The 18,114-nt window shown below is 34.3% G+C and overlaps 1 protein-coding gene across 4 annotated transcripts in view; it reads right to left on the bottom strand.

Annotated features, from left to right (window-relative positions):
- Cnot6l (CCR4-NOT transcription complex subunit 6 like) overlaps positions 1–18,114 on the bottom strand; it is a 100,234-nt gene that overhangs the window by 52,174 nt on the left and 29,946 nt on the right. For all 4 annotated transcript variants that reach the window (XM_027939733.3, XM_027939732.3, XM_027939731.3 and 1 more), the window contains exons 3-4: positions 16,163–16,349; positions 14,464–14,549 (exon numbers count right to left, since the gene is read on the bottom strand). In XM_027939733.3, the coding sequence (XP_027795534.1) occupies positions 14,464–14,549; positions 16,163–16,349 (273 nt within the window). The remainder of the gene's footprint in view (positions 1–14,463; positions 14,550–16,162; positions 16,350–18,114) is intronic.

The following is an 18,114-nucleotide window of genomic DNA, read 5'->3' on the forward strand; positions in this document are numbered from 1 at the left end:
TAAGAAACCATATGATTACCTCATTGGAAGCAGAAAAAGCATTTAATAAAATTCAACATACTTTCATGGTAAAAACTCCCAATGAGGCTGGGTATGTGGCTCAAGCGGTAATGCGCTCACCTGGCATGCGCAGGGCGCTGGGTTTGATCCTCAGCACCACATAAAAATAAAGATGTTGTGTCCACCAAAAACTGAAAAATAAATATTTAAAAATTCTCTCTCTCTCTATCTTTAAAAAAAAGAGATGAACTGATAAAGAAAATGTAGGACATATACACAATAGTATATTACTTGGCCACAAAGAAAAATGAAATTATGGCATTTGCAGGTAAATGGATAGAACTAGAGAATGTCATGATAAGTGAAATAAGCCAATCCCAAAAAAAACCATCTGATAAGCAGATGCTGATCTATAATGTTGGGGAACTGGTGGGGGTGGATGAAGGAACTTTGGACTTTGCTGAGGGGAGTTAAGGGAGAGGTGGGACTGTGGAGATGGGAAGGACAGTAAAATGAGACAGACATTATTACCCTACATATGATTACACTAGTGGTGTGACTCTGCACTGTGCACAGCCAGAGGAGGGAGAAGTTGTGCTCCATTTGTGAATGTGTCAAAATGCATTCTATTGTCATATGTAACTAATTAGAACTAATTGAAAAAAATAGAAGGCAGACCAGTAGAATAGAAGAAGGGGTTTTGTGGAGGAAGGGGGAGGAAAAGAGGAGGTACTGAGGAATGAAATTTATAAAAATTTTACTGTATTATTGTGTGCATGTATGAATATATTATAACAAATCCTAGTGTTATATATAATTATAATGCACCAATAAAAAGGGGGAAAAAAAGAATGGCCATTATCAAAAAGACAAATGCTGACAAGGATGTAGAAAAAGGGGGAACTCATATACTGTGGGTGGAAATGTAAATTAGTACAACATTATGGAAAACAATATGGAAGTTTCTAAAAAAAAAAAAAAAACTACAAAAATAACTACCCATGTGATCAGCAACCTACTCTGGGTGTATTTCTAAAGGAAATGGTATTAGTATGCTAAGAGTCATCTGCATTTCCATGTTTACTGCAGCACTATTCACAACAGTCAAGATATAAAATCAACCTATGTTTCCATCTACACATGAATGTAAACAGATATTATTCTGCCATAAAAATGAATGAAATTCTGTCATTTGCAGCAAAATGGATAGAACTAGAAGATATTATATTAAGTGAAATAAGTCTCTCAGAAAGACAATTATCACATGATCTCATTCATTCATGGAAACCAAAAAATTGATCTCAAAAGTAGAGTAGTGGTTACCAAAGGATAGGAAGTATAGGGGGAAAGATGGAGAGAGAAGAGGATGGTTGATAAGTACCAGAATACAGCGGAAAAGGAAGAACAACTCCTAATGTTTTACAACACAGAAGGGTAGCTATACTTTACAACAATTATGTATTTCAGAAGAATCAGGTAAGAGAACTTTTAATGTTTTTAACATACAGAAATAATAAATGTTTGAGGTGACAGACCAATTACCCTGATCTGATCATTATATATCATATACATGGACTAAAATATCACAATGTACTCAAAATATGTAGAATTATATGTTAATTAAAATTTTAAAAAAAAAAAACATTTTTAAAATAACTGACTTCTCACCAGACAGACACCATGGAATGACATATTCAAAATACTGAAAGGAAAAAAACTGTCAACTAAGACTTTATATAGAAAATACACCTTTAAAAATGAGGAGAAATTAAAACACTGCTAGATAAACAAAAATTGAATGAGTCTATCACTAGCAGACCAATCCTACAAGAAACACTAAAGAAACTCCCATTCAGGCTAAAATGAAAGGACACTGGATAATTACTCAAATCCACATTAAAAAATTAAAACTACCAGTAAAAGTAACTACATAGGTAAATAAAAAGTAAGTACAAATGTATTTAAACTTTTTCTCATACCAGGTATGAAATACAATTAGGTAATCCAATAACCATAAATCTCAGTTGATGGGCATACAACGTATAAAGATGATGTTTGTTAATATGATTAAAATTAAGTTGATATTAAGCCAAATTAGATCGCAATAAATTGAGTGTTAATTAGAATCCCACAATAACCACTTAGAGAATAACTCAAAACCACACAGCAAAAGAAATGAAAAAAATAATTAAATGGTACAATAAAAAATACACATTTAACATAAAAGACATTAACTGAAAAATAAACAAAGACATAGAAAATCGACAGCAAAAGGGCAAACATAAATCATATTTCATCAACAGTTACATCAAATGTAATGGATTAAACTGCCTAATTAAAAAGCTAAGAGCTTTTGTTTGAATATGGTTTGTTCCCCAAAGGTCCATGTGCTACATATTGGTCCCCAGTGTGGCAGTGTTGAGGTGGTAAAACCTATAAAAGGTAGGACCTAGAAGAAGGTAATTAGGTCCTAAGAAAACCACCCCTAGAAGAGATTAATGCAGCTCTCACAGGACCAAGTTATAAAACAAGGCCACCTAACATGCTTGGTCCCTTCTGCACATGGCCAATTCCCCTTGCCAGTTCTCCACCATGTTCATCCTGGCCCTTGCCCGGATAGCAGTACCTTGCTGTTTCAACTCTCCAGCCACCAGAACCATAAGCCAAATAAACCTCTTTACTTTTTAAGTTACTTGGCCTCAGATATTTTTTTATAGCAACACAAAATGGAATAAAACACAGGCAAGAAAAGAGAAAAATCTCAAGAGTGGAATCAAAAGATAGGATAGCAATAACAAAAATATCAATAATTCACCTAGGTATAAAGCAAGTGGTCTGAACACATATTAAAAACCATAGGGCAGACTGGATTAAAAACAAAGTCCAGCTATATATTACTCCTAAGAGACAAACCTAACCATAAGTACATAAAAGGCTTAAGGTACGAAACAAACATTAAGCTGAAGAGAACTGAAATAGCTATGATATTAGACAAAACAGACTGTTAAGATAAAACCCTAACAAGAAAGAAAAACACTCACTACCTAGTATCACAGTCAATTCACCAGATACAGCAATATTAAGATGGTACCACCTTGTAAAATAATCTCTTATAAGAAAGAGTAAAAACCAAAGTACATGGGAAATGAACAAAACCATGATTTTAAAATAAATATCTTAAACAGAATATGACAACACAATTTACAAATCTGATATAACTGACAAATATATAGCCCTAGACCTAACAATAAGAAAAACAATATTTTTTTCAGATACAAGTAAAACCTAAGAACTGATCACATACTAGGCCAACAAAAAAATCAAAGAAACAGTTCATACTGGCTATCTCATCTGTCTATAACACAATTACATTTGAAGCTAACAATAAAAAGCTATATTTTAAAGTCACACATGCATTGAAATTTTAACTATTTTAAATAACTGATGATACAAAGAAGATATGACAACCCACATTTTTTAAAACAGACCAAAACTGTGGGAAACGGTCACGCTGAATGACTAGCATTTTTGTTCCCATGATTGATAGAGACTCTGTTGGTCACTTTCGTAGTGACCCTAGACACTGCCCCGATCCTTGAAGTAGGAGAATATGTCTTCATGCCTAGGCTTGCCTTCCTGCAGCCCCATGGATCGAGCTACGCTCACGTGTTCCTTTGTGATATTACCCCTTTACCCTGATTAGGATAGAATGTTCCATGGAAATGCCCTTTGTGTGTCCCCTTCTCTTGCTCTGCCTTTGGGTGTGGGCTTCCTAGATGTCAGTCAACCTACTGACAGCAGACATCACAAAGCCTGACCCCTTGCCTCATTGGAATGGCTTCTCCTCAATAAAAGGGTCAGCACGCACTTGCTCTCTTTTTTTCTGGGGACCCTTAAGGTCAGAGGAGCCATCAAAGGACCCCCGAAGAAAAAGGTATCTCTGTCTCTTGTGTGATTATTTCGTGCAGCCCAGTTTCCCTGGAGTGACCCTGAGTGTTTCTGTCGCGAGGAATGCAACACAAAACCATAATGAAATACTTCCTAGCGGGACACAGCAGTACCTATCCTAGCTACTTCAAGGCTGAGGTAGGAAGAACACTTTTTTTTTTTTTAATTTTTTATTGTGGGTTGTTCAAAACATTACAAATTTCTTGACATATCATATTCCACACTTTGATTCAAGTGGGTTATGAACTCCCACCTTCACCCCATACACAGATTGCAGAATCACATCAGTTACACATCCATTGATTTACATATTGCCATACTAGTGTCTGTTGTGCTCCACTGCCTTTCCCATCCTCCACCCTCCCCCCTCCCCACCTCTCCCCTCCCCTCCCCTCCTCTCTCTCTACCCCCTCCACTGTATAACCCTGAGGGTCTCCTTCCATTACCATGCAATTTCCCTTCTCTCTCCCTTTCCCTCCCACCTCTCATCCCTGTTAAATGTTAATCTTCTTCTCCTGCTCTTCGTCCCTACTCTGATCTTAGTTACTCTCCTTATATCAAAGAAGACATTTGGCATTTGTTTTTTAGGGATTGGCTAGCTTCACTTAGCATAATCTGCTCTAATGCCATCCATTTCCCTGTAAATTCTATGATTTTGTCATTTTTTAATGCAGAGTAATACTCCATTGTGTATAAATGCCACATTTTTTTTTATCCATTCGTCTATTGAAGGGTATCTAGGTTGGTTCCACAGTATGCTATTGTGAACTGTGCTGCTATGAACATCGATGTAGCAGTGTCCCTGTAGCATGCTCTTTTTAGGTCTTTAGGGAATAGACCAAGAGGGGAATAGCTGGGTCAAATGGTGGTTCCATTCCCAGCTTTCCAAGAAATCTCCATACTGCTTTCCAAATTGGCTGCACCAATCTGCAGTCCCACCAGCAATGTACAAGTGAACCCTTTTCCCCACATCCTCGCCAGCACTTGTTGTTGTTTGACTTCCTAATGGCTGCCAATCTTACTGGAGTGAGATGGTATCTTAGGGTGGTTTTGATTTGCATTTCTCTGACAGCTAGAGATGTTGAGCATTTTTTCATGTACTTGTTGATTGACTATATGTCCTCCTCTGAGAAGTGTCTGTTCAGGTCCTTGGCCCATTTGTTGATTGGGTTGTTTGTTCTCTTATTGTCTAATTTTTTGAGTTCTTTGTATACTCTGGATATTAGGGCTCTATCTGAAGTGTGAGGAGTAAAGATCTGTTCCCAGGGTGTAGGCTCTCTATTTACCTCTCTTATTGTTTCTTTTGCTGAGAAAAAACTTTTTAGTTTGAGTAAGTCCCATTTGTTGATTCTAGTTATTAACTTTTGTGCTATGGGTGTCCTATTGAGGAATTTGGAGCCCGACCCCACCGACTGTAGATCGTAGCCAACTTTTTCTTCTATCAGACGGCGCGTCTCTGATTTGATATCAAGCTCCTTGATCCATTTTGAATTCACTTTTGTGCATGGCGAGAGAAAGGGATTCAGTTTCATTTTGTTGCATATGGATTTCCAGTTTTCCCAGCACCATTTGTTGAAGATGCTATCCTTCCTCCATTGCATGCTTTTAGCCCCTTTATCAAATATAAGATAGTTGTAGTTTTGTGGATTGGTTTCTGTGTCCTCTAAACTCATGAGTTGGAGGACAGCCTGGACAACACAGCCAGACAAGTTTCAAAAAACTAAAAAATAAATAAATAAAAACATTTCATCTCAAATTGAGGATGCAGCAAATTATAGTCAAACATGACCATCTATAGCTTTAAATGTTTATATTTGAAGATAACTAAGTCTAAATATGAATAATCATATCCAATTTAAAATTAGATAAAAATTAAAGAAAAAAGGAACAAATAATCTTAAAAATGAAGAAATGTAAAGCTGAGGATGTAGCTCAGTAGTACAACACTTGCTTATTATGTATGAGGCTCTGGATTTAATCTCCAGTACCAACCAAAAAAAAAAAAAAGTGGGGAGTAAAACAGAATAGAAAAAGCATACCAGGAAAGTACTACAGAAACTTTCATGCAAGCAAATTAAAGTTTTTTAAAGCTGATAAATACCAATGATACAGACACAATTCCTTCAAAATTGACCCATTAACCAGTCAAAATCCTCTTTAGTTCTCATAACTACAAATATATTTAAAAAGAAAATATTTTCCAAAAAGGATATTTTCCATAGAGAACAAACAATGTAATGATGGGGGTTTTTTAAATATTTTGTTTAGTTGTTGATGGACCTTTATTTATTTATATGTGGTGCTAAGAATCTAACCCACTGCCTCACACATACTAACTAGACAAGCGCTCTACCACTTTACAGACAATATAAATTTTACACACAACTGAATAAAAATAATAAAAAACATAGATCTACTTTATTCCTAAACATATACCTGAAAATCTTTAATGTCAGGAAAAGGAGTCCACCACGGGCCTTGTGTTTCCTTCTGCATTCTTGGTGTATGACTGATTCAAAGGCTTATTTGTCTCCTGATACTGAGAAGGTTCTGTAGTTACTTATATAGACAACTAAATAGGTCAAAGCAACCACAGCATACTACCATGTTAACTGTTCCCCTGGAGAAGCAGGGCTAGCTTTTTGCTGCTTTTTTCACTATTTGCTTCAAAAGTGCTGAACACTTAAACCAAGATTCCTCGATTACAATGCAAACTCACTGTGTACATAGCATGCAGAGGGGCCACTTTGTGAATTTAAAATGTTCTTTGTCTCTAACCCAACCCCAGAGTCTCATGTTATTCCTCATGTTATTGATGAAATAGCAATTGGCTAATTAGCTTATTAGTAGAGTAAAATCCCACTGCGTCACAATCCTTGATAGCTACATCAAATTAAATCCAGCAATATATAAAAACATATAATAAAACATATAAAACATATAATATATAAAAACATATAATAACACAAACATTTTGGGTTTATCAAAAGAAATGTTTAAATTGAGGGGAAATGATAATTTATCACATTAACCTCTGAAATGACAAAAACAATATAATCATCAATAGATGATGAAAAGCATTTGATAAACTATCTGAACAATGAATTGCAAAGTCGGAATAAAAAGAAAATTTTTGGAATCTAAACTACTTTTATTAACCAAAATTATAGGCAAATATCACTCTTAATGTGAAACTACTAAAAGAATCCCCTTTAATATTGGAATTAATAGAAGCATGCCTGGTATTAATGATTCTAGTCAACACTATATGATATATCCAAGGTTGTACTTTAAAACAACAATAAAAAATTAAATACATAAAAATTTGAAAAAAGGGGCTGGGGTTGTAGCTCAGTGTGAGGAACTGGGTTCCATCCTCAGCACCACATAAAAATAAATAAAATAAATAAAGATATCATGTTTACCTACAATTAAAAATACTTTTAAAAAAAGAATTTGAAAAGAAGAGCTATCATAGAAGTGATTATATACATATAAAATCCAAAATAATTTGCAAACAATTTTTAGAAAAAATGAGAATTTGATCAAGAAGGCTCACAATAAGACCAAAGATCTAGGGGATAGTGTTGTGGCTCAATGGTAGAGCACTTGTCTCGCATGTATGAGGCACTGGGTTGGATCCACATAAAAATAAATAAATAAATAAAGATGTTGTGTTCATCACTAAAAAAATATTAAAAAAAAAAAAAGACCAAGGACCTGGTTCAATCCCAGGGAGGAGGGGAGAGGGCTTTATATCCATATCCAAACAGCAAATAACATTGAAAACAACTTTTAAAAACATAGAAAGTTATAGTTTACAAAGTTACAAAAAATATTTTAGGGTACCTAGATACAAATCTAATAAAAGATGCACTAGGAATTAATTTTTTAATCATGTTATATGCACATATAAGCATACCACAGGAATTCTCACCTTATGCATAAAAAAAACCATCAAAAACAAACAGATGAGCAAAATTGCAGTAGAAAAAGAAGAATAGGGGAGGGGAAACAGAGGGATCATGAATGAAGTCATATTCCACACATGTATGACTTTGCTGGCCTGAACCCAGCTACTATGAATAACTATAACGCTCTAATTAAAAAAAAAAAAGTGCTAGATCAGTATAGATACTAGATCAGTATACAGAAAGTGTGTAACATTTTATTTAAAGGCATTACATACAATCTAATCTAAATAAATGGAAAAGGAGATGCCAATTTGTCCTTAAGTAATCCAGAGGGTCAATGCAATTCCAAAGTTGCATTAATAACTGGTATTAATGATTCTAGTCAACACTACATGAAATATTCTAGGCAATGCTCTAAAACAAGAAAAAAATTAAATACATAAAAATATGAAAAGAAAAACTATCAAAAAGGTAAAGTCATTGTCTATATATAAAACCCAAATTAATTCAGATTTTGCTGGCAAAACTTAACAAGTTCTTTTTTATGCCTAAGAGAGCTAAAACACCCAATCAAGATGCTGCTACAGAAAAATGTGAGAGGGCTTCATAAATGAGATATCAAGTCTTAATATAAAGCCATAATAATAACAACAACAACAACCTAGTAACTGGTATAAGGTTAGACAAACTGACCACTGGACTAGAACACAGATAATAAAAGCAGGCTAAACATAGCAAATGTCTAGAAAAGTAACTTTGCTGACTAGTGGGAAAAGGAAAAATTATTCAGTAAATGATACTGAGACAACTGGTTACTCATAGAACATAAACATGATTAGATCCTTCCCCAAATAGACCCTCATACCATATTCAAAAATCAATTCCATATGAACTAAAGAAGAGCAAAATTTCACAACTTTTAGAATGTAAACAAGTATTTCTAACAGGGTGGAGGGAGGATTTCTTTTAACAAGATACAAAACACACTAATTGATTTTAAAAAATTCAACTACTATAATCATCTACTCATTAAATGATATCAGAAAGGAAAAAGAAAAGACAAAATAGTGGGAAAAGATGCACACAAAATAGACAAAAAGTTAAGAACTCCTACAAATCAGTAAGAAACAATCCAATTGAAAATAGCTAATAGACATCAATAGTATATTTAAAGAAAAAATATTAATAGCCAATATAGGTGCTCAATCTTATTAGCAATTAGAAAGATCACAAGTATAATTAGAAACTATTTCATATTCAATAACTGCAAAACTTTTTAAAAACTTGACAACACAAAGAACTAGAGAGAAGACTGAAAAATGGAAACTATACTATTTTGGAAGTGCAGTTTTATATAACTATTTTGTAAAACATTAGCATTACCTAATAGAGCTAAGGATGCACAGACTTCTAAAACCCAACAATACCATTCCATTTCTATGAACTGTATCAGGAGACTCATACTACCTAGAATATTCATAGCTGCATTGCTTATAGAAGCCAAAAAAGAAAAAGAAAAAAGAATCTAAATATGTACAGTATAATGAATAAATTACAGCATATTCACTATCAGAATACAACAAAGCAGTGAAACAAATGATGTATAATTACATGTATGCATCTACATGGCTGAATCATTAAAACAATGCTGATTCAGCAAGACACAGGAAATTATGTTCAGGATTTCATTTATATAACATTTAAGATAAAAATAACCTCTAAAAGACAGCAGGAAGATATAAACATGAAAGAACACACAGGAAACTTAAAATGTACAGGGGAGGCCAGGTACGATAGTGGTGCATGCCTATAATCCCAACAACATGGGAAGCTGAGGCAGGAGGATTATAAATTATAAGCTAGCCTCAGTAAATTTATGGAGACAATCTAAAAATAAAAAACAAAAAGGACAGGGATTATAGTTCAGTGCTAAAGTGTCCCTGGCTTCAATTCCCAGTGCCAAAAAAAAAAAAGTCTTTGGGATCTATGATTATGCCTATAAATCTATATATTTCCCTATAAATCTCACCAATAAAACTATTCTATCATGTTTTTAATTATCCCAATCAGAAAGGTAAAAAATGGAACTGAGTATAATTAGAATTTGCATTATACCCTCTCATATGAACTACAGGATATAATATCATAAAAAAGAAAAGTTTTATTGTTGTAACTTCCAGAAGTTCACTTATAACACAGTAATAACACTTTACCTCCTAAATTAGTAATAATTACATTTTTCAAGTGTTTTGTTGTTGTGCTTTATTTTTTGGTACTGAGGATTAAGCCTAGGGGTGCTTAACCACTAAACCACATCCCTAGCCCTTTAAATTTTATTTAGAGATAGGGGTCTGAATTATCTGAACTCCTCAAACAACCTACCCTCAAATACACACTCCCCAGATCTCAAAATAGAATTTCTAAAAATAAAAAGAATTTCTAAAAATTAGTTTGTTGAGCCAAGATGATCCAAACATTATTAAAAGCGCAGTATCTGTGTTTCTAAGGAAGAAAAGAAAATAGAGAAAAGACACCCCTCTTTCAGTTTCAATACAAAAATAAAATCATTGACTCCCATTGTTTCTTTTAAGGATATCACAGTGCTATTTTAAATGAAACATTCACTTTTCTTTTTATTTCTTTCTTGACAAGAAGAACCACAATATGGCTACTAAGATTGATTTAGAAATTACTTCAAGTTTTACATTCCTAAGTATATAAAGTTGTGATTTGTTACAAACATTTCTTCAATCACTTCATTAGGGCATTCTTGATTTTGTCAATTTCTTTTTTTTTTTTTTTTTTTTGGTACTAAGGATTGAACCCAGGAGTGCTTTACTACTGAGCCACATTACCAGCCCTATTTTTTGAGACAGGGTTTCCCTAAATCACTTAGGGTCTCACTAAGTTGCTACAGTTGGTCTCAAACTTGTAATCCTCCTGCCTCAGCCTCTCAAGTCACTTGGATGCACCACTGTACCTGGCTATTATCTTACAGTTTTTAAAAAGGCAGGAAGATTTTGTTTTTTCTTTTCTGAACATATATTTCTCTTTCATAGTGGATCATCTGAATACAAAGTGGCACTGACTGAAAATTACACAAATTCTCAAAGAAGAGAAAAGGGCTGAATATAGTCAGGTTGAGCATTCCTAAAGGTCAGATTGAGCATTCCTAATATGAAAATCACAAAATGGAAATGCTCCAAAGTCAAAAACATTTTAACACTGACATGATGCCACAGGTGGAAAGTTCCATATCTGACCTCATGTGATAGATCACAGTAAAAATGAAGGTGCACTAAAAATACCATATAAAGCCAGGCACAATGGCACAGGTCAATAATCCCAACCAGTCAAGAAGCTGAGGCAGGAGGGTCACAAATTCCAGGCCAGCCATGGCAACTTAGCAAGAGCCTTCTCAAAAATAAAATTAAATAGGCTGGGATATGGCTCAGCAGTAGAGTACCCCTGGGTTCAATTCCCGCTACTTCCACAAAAAGAAACACACACACACTATACAAAAATATCTTGGTTGTGCTATGTGTATAAGATGTACATGAAACATAATTGACTTATGGTAGACTTGGGTCTTATCTCCATGGTATCTCATTACATCCGTTTACATACTTCAAACCCTGCCCTAAATCCAAAACCTAAAACACTACTCAACCTATGTACACCACAGAACAAATTGAAGTTTAATGAAAAGGCATGAACAAAGTTCAGTTGGTGAAGCAGAGATGGTACATGACATATAAAGCAGACTTCTAAGAGACCTTAATGAATATGTATTAATAGAGTTTAAAAGGCCACTACAATGGAAGGCCAACCAAAGACAATCGTTTTAGGACTAACATCATGCTAGTAAAATCGAATGAAAAATCTGGGCATGGTGGCACACACCTGTAATGTCAGTGGCTCAGAAGGCTGAGGTAGGAGGACTGTGAGTTCAAACCAGCCTCAGCAAAAGCAAGGCACTAAGCAACTCAGTGAGACCCTGTCTCTAAATAAAATACAAAACAGGGCTGGGGATGTAGCTTTGTGATTGAGTGCCCCTGAGTTCAATCCCCAGTACCTGCATCCCCCACCAAACAAAAATTGAATGAAAAATATTCAGAATATCCATTCAGTTGATACTTAAATTTCCTAAGAACACAAGAATACATCTGTGTTAGTCAAGCTTCCATGACTGTGACCAAAAAAAAAACTGACAAAAAACGATGTAGAGGATGAAACATTTATTTTGGTCAGGGTTCCAGAGGTCTAGTCCATGGTTGGCTGAGTCCATTGCTCTGGGACCAAAGCATGGCAGCACATCATGGCGGAAGGACATGGTGAAAGAAGTTGTTCCCCTCTTGGCAACCAAGAAATAGAGCCAGGGAGAGGAGTGAAGGGGCTGTACGGGCACAGAAGGTACCTTCAGGGACCTACCTCCTCCAGCCATGCCCAACCTGCCTAGTTACCATCTAGTCAGTCCACTCAAAGTAGGACAGACTGCTCAGGTTACTACTTTCATAATCTAATCATTTGACCTCCAAACATTCCTGCATTAACATAGAAGCTTTGGGGAACACTTCTTATCCAAATCATAATACATTTCTATGCAAGATAATATGGAATTGATTCATGAAAAATAAAAATCGGCCAGGCAAGGTGCTGCAGGCCAGCAATCCTAATAGCCCAGGAGGCTGTAGTAGGAGAATCACTACTCAGCAATTTAGTAAAGCCCTAAGCAACATAGCAAGACCCTATCTCAAAATAAGAAATAAAAATAAAAGGGCTGGGGACATGTCTCAGTGATTAAGTGCCCCTTGGTTCAATTCCTGGTACCAGACAAGAAAAAGAAAAAATGTTAACATTACTTTTTAGGAAAACTGCCTGGTACAAAAGGTAAGTTTGCTAGGTTCAATTATAAATTATTTATTTATCACTGATGTACTATCAATATCAAAGAAAAAAATAGCTGTTCTGATTAATGTGTAAAGAAATAAGGGTTCTGGGGCTGGGGTTGTGGCTCAGCGGTACAGCACCTGCCTAGCATGTGCAAGGCCCTGGGTTCAATCCTCAGCACCACATAAAAATAAATAAATAAAGGTATAAAATAATAATAATAATGGTTCTAAAGACAAAGAACTATAATTATTATAATCAGTAGGAATCTGTGAATTTTATATTTTATGAATCCAACATTATTAAAAAAAAAAACCATTTCATAATTTCTTTACAAAAAGGAATAGACTTGTTCCTACTCTACCTCTTGCTGCACCATACTCTTTTAACTATATAATAAGATTTAACATATAGGAAATAACAGAAAAATGTCTTAACCATTAAATCTCAAATGTCCTGGACTATTACCATTAAATCTCAAATGTCCTGGACTAATCCTCAGAAAATATTTTCAATAAAGTATTTTCCTTCTCCACTTCAACATTACAAAAAAATCCCAGTAAAATCCTGTGGATCAACTATAAGCATGATATTCAGGCCATCCATTTAACCATCTAATTTATGAAAATATAACAGTAAGCCTAATATTTCTGCATTTTAGCCAATAATATCAGTATTCTTTCCATTCTCACTTAAACATCATTTGCAATGCTACGTTATAGAATATAAAAAATACAAATAGATCATTTTCATGGAGACTCATAATCTTTGAGAAAGGAAAACAAATCTAAAAGTATACACTTTATAAAACTTTGATGTTTATTCTTCACAAGCACAGAATAAAATGTTTAGTACAGTGCATTTGTATTTAGTCCTCTGTTAAAAAATAAACTCTTCTTCATATGCAAATTTCATTATATATATATATATATATATATATATATATATATATATATATATATGATATGAGGATGACTTTCATCCCAAACTAAGCAAAATTCAAAGTCTCAGGAGCATAAATTTATCTGGGTTTTTTTTTTTTTTTTTAGTTGTTGACAGACCTTCATTTTATTTATTTGTATGTGGTGCTGAGTATCGAACCCGGTGCCTCACACATGCTAGACAAGTGTGCTACCACTGAGCCACAGCCCCAGCCCAGGAGCATAAATTTTTGATTAATGTATTTTACTTAAAACAATTACACTAATCAGATACAGCTAATTTTTGCTGTTTTAATGTTTTCCCTCTTGTAATCATATAATGTGTCATTATTTTATCTAGTGCATTAAAAACTAAACACGGGGCATTTGGACTATGGTTTACGATAAAGTCATCCTAAAAGAGCGGGTGTGGGGAACTGCAGCATTAATTTAAAGTATCTTCTCACAGTGAAACTCAATTTCTGCAATTAATGTGCTATAGTTACAGTAATAATAAAAAGAAAAAATGTCTTCTCTAAATAATTTTAGAGTTTTATACAAAATTAAAGTACATAAACAAAACAAAAAACGTTTCCCAACAAGTTTGTTTAAGATGATGACATTATGCTGAAATCTGGAAGCTAAATTCGATACCCAAAAAACTACTTTTCTTAAAATGACACTAAAATTTTTCGGTTATACAATAACCAAAATGGCCTTTAAGGGCTCAGAACACCTTAACACTCAGTGTTAAAACTCTCTTTAAAAAAAAAAAAAAAAAAAAAACTCACCTTTCAAACCTAGAGTTTGTAGCTGGAAGAGCCGACCAAGTTCATAAGGCAAAACCCGTAACAGATTGTTATTTAAAAGCAATTCCCTGTTTAAAGAAAAAAAAAATTTGTTTCAGTTTAATATACCAGGCTTTATTAATTTCCACATTTGCCATTTTTTTTAATGAAAACATTTTATTTTTATGTGTTGCCGAGGATGGAACCCAGTGCCTCATGCATGCCAGGTGAGCGCACTACCACTTGAGCCACATCCCCAGCCCCACATTTGCCATTCTTAACTTTCTAACATACCATGAGTGATATTTACATTCAAAGCATCTGTCTATACTAATCCAAAACTGCTGTGCAACATTAAAAGTACTACAAAATGTGCAACTGCCACAATTAACAGTGTTTCTATGATTTCCTCATTTCCCAGCACAAATTAAAGTCAGGAGTATAGGAACTGCACATCATTCTCATGCTAAATCCATGCCCTCTTCTCTCACCCAAAATGCCTGTCATATGCAAATCAGAGTGACAAATACCATTAGTTTCCAACTGAAACCTAGTTTAATTTAGAGAAAAAAAAGTTAAGTTTTTTACACAAACTTTAGGAATAAACCACAATGAATGGCCAATAACCTGCGTGATTTTTATAAATGATTACAATCTATGTCAAAGTACTATGAAAACAAAAAAAGAAAAAAGAAAGAACAAGTTAGCGTATCACAGAAGTAAAAGGTAACTAAATAGAAAACATGAAAAGACAAGTACTCTGATAAACAATCACTGACACAGAACATAAACATTAAAGCACAGGATGGAATATATAACAATAAGATATAATAGATAAGATCTAGGTTCATGATTATGAAATTTCGAGAGAACTATAGAAAAAATAAAGAGCACCTTCATTAGTAGATGACCAGAAAAACTAAGACAAAACCAATAAATCAGTAAGGGATGATAAACAACAAAATTCTGTTTAATTTTTAACATATCACAGTATTTTTTTAAAATTATTACTCAACAGATAAGATACAAAAGCAATGTTTATTTTCACTGGCAACATTTATATAAGGTCTTAAGATTCCTGAAAATTTTTCTCCTATGAAGAAATTCTTACAGGATCCTGAAAGAACTAGAAATAAACCTATTTTGTCAGGCTTTCCAGTTCCCTTAAAGAGCTGTAATATAAAATATAAATATACTATCTTATATAATAGTTATGTCCCTAAAAATTTTGTTTATAAGCAAACCAATTTTTCCAATTATTTCTGATTAGTTATATTAGACTTGATCCTAAGTGAGACTTACTAAATATTTTAATCTCACCCCACTTCAAGTCTGTATTTCATTGAAGTGATTTTGACAAAGGAAGAAAATTTCTTTTGACAAAGGAAGAAAAAGAAATGTCTAATGGAGACCAAATCAAGCACTGTACTTAAAATTCAATCTTCACAAAGATGTAGAAATCCCACTATAAAATGAGTAACATCCAGGGCTGGGGTTGTGGCTCAGCAGTAGAGCGCTCGCCTAACACATGCATGGGCCTGGGTTGGATCCTCAGCACCACATTAAAAAATAAATAAATAAAGGTATTGTGTCCAACTACAAATAAAAAATAAATATTTCAAAAAATGAGTAGTATCCCATATTTTTATTTGGCAAATTTAGAATTTTATATAGTAAGTCACATCTGTAAGCATTTCCTCACCTGAGAGACACCATGTTTCCTAGTTCTGCTGGTAAACTTCTGAGTTTATTGGATGACAGATCCAGGTAAACCAGATTATGAAGCTTGGCAATATCAGGTGGAATGCGACTAAGGAAATTGTCATTTAGGTGCAATGCCGTCAAGTGTGTCAATGACCAAAGTGATGTACTTAAGCTCCGCACTCTACCTGAAAGGCAAAATATTGATGCATAAAACTCCAGGCCCAAGAAAAAGGTTGAGTCACAAGGACTAAAATATGACAGCAGGGGCTGGGGCTGCAGCTCTGTGGCAGAGCACTTGCTTAGCACGCGTGAGGCACTGGGTTCGATCCCTAGCACCACATCAAAATAAACAAATAAAATAAGCTAGGCACAGTGGCACACACTGTAATACCAGCAGCTCGGGAGGATGAGGCAGGAGGATTGTGAGTTCAAAGCCAGCCACAGCAAGAGAGAGGGACTAAGCAACTCAGTGAGACCCTGTCTCTAAGTAAGTTACAAAATAGGACTGGGGATGTGGCTTAGTGGTCAAGTGCCCCTGAGCTCAATCCCTGGTACCAAAAATAAATAAATAAATGAAGGCATGCTGTCCATCTACAACTACAAAAAAATTTTTTTTAATTAAAAAAAAAAAGTGATAGCAGCAGCTGCACACAAATATTTTATCTTCAACATTTTAATTTTGTGTTTAAGGTCAAATAATTGCTTCTAAACACACCCAACCATACTTTAATTTCTCGTCACTTTCACCCAATAATCCCTCTTTCCCATAGACCTTCCATGTATTCAGTGAGTTATGGCAAGATGTAGAGACCATTGGAGTAAGATCTCATGGATAAAACGAAGCTAACTGAGCAAGTGGTAGAAGAATCTTGACTTTTTTTTTTTTTTTTTTTTTAAGTCTGACTCCATACTAAAGTTTTTCTCACATAGTCCATGAAAATTTTTACTGCAAGGTTTGTCCATTTCAAAGATCTGGATTAGTCTACAAACTTTAAAACAAGAATAAACTACTATATAATTTAGAATGAACCTTAGATCAGCCATCAGAAAAACCACTGTATTCCCAAAGGAATCTTCTTCTGATCTTGCAATTAGAGATTAAGAACTCTGGTTTAAGATTTTTTGCATTAAATGTAACATCCTCAAGAAAATAGTTCCACATCTAGCTTTATCAATCAGCAACTGATACCTAGAATAGAACATACACTAGATCATAAGACCTGGCTCAGAGTTCTGCTTTTTATCATTTATTAGCTACATAAGTCCAGACAAATCATTTGGCCTCAGTTCATATAAGATGAGATCCTGTCTTACCTATCATGTCTACAGTAAGTATTAATTGTACAAAATAATTTATTTGAAGACTCCTTTACAAAAGTAAAGTGATATTTTAATTATATATCATTTTTCATTATCATTCTCAAAGGGGAAATATTATTTCATATAGCTATTGAGGAGTAGATTCACTTTTAACTTCTGTCCAGGTTCTGTCTACCACAGGTTCTTTCCTGCTATCTATAATCAAACTTATAATGTCAACTAAAATTTTGTATTTTAATTGTTAAACAAAGTTTTCAAGTGAAGAGACTCTAGGTAAGAAAGAAACATATTTCAGTTCTACCCAGGGTTTAACCAAGTGTTTCTCCATACAGAAATTCTGCTCCTTGGGGGACTTTGACAATGTCTAGAAACATTTGTGGTTTTCATAACTACAGTGTACTACTGGTTTCTAATAAGTAGACATCAGAGATGCTACTAAGCATCTTACAATGCATACAATGACCCTCTACCACAATAAATTATCAGGTCCAAAAGGTCAATATGCCAAGATTGACAAACCCTGCATTAACCTAATAGGATCTGAAGGATTTGCTCATGTATATTCTTTTGACTGCCAAACTGTCATCCACCCAGTTACCTTTTAGCTACATGTATGAGTTATTCTTGCCA

The sequence above is a fragment of the Marmota flaviventris genome, chromosome 7 (assembly GCF_047511675.1).
Source record: "Marmota flaviventris isolate mMarFla1 chromosome 7, mMarFla1.hap1, whole genome shotgun sequence".
Classification (NCBI taxonomy): domain Eukaryota; kingdom Metazoa; phylum Chordata; class Mammalia; order Rodentia; family Sciuridae; genus Marmota; species Marmota flaviventris.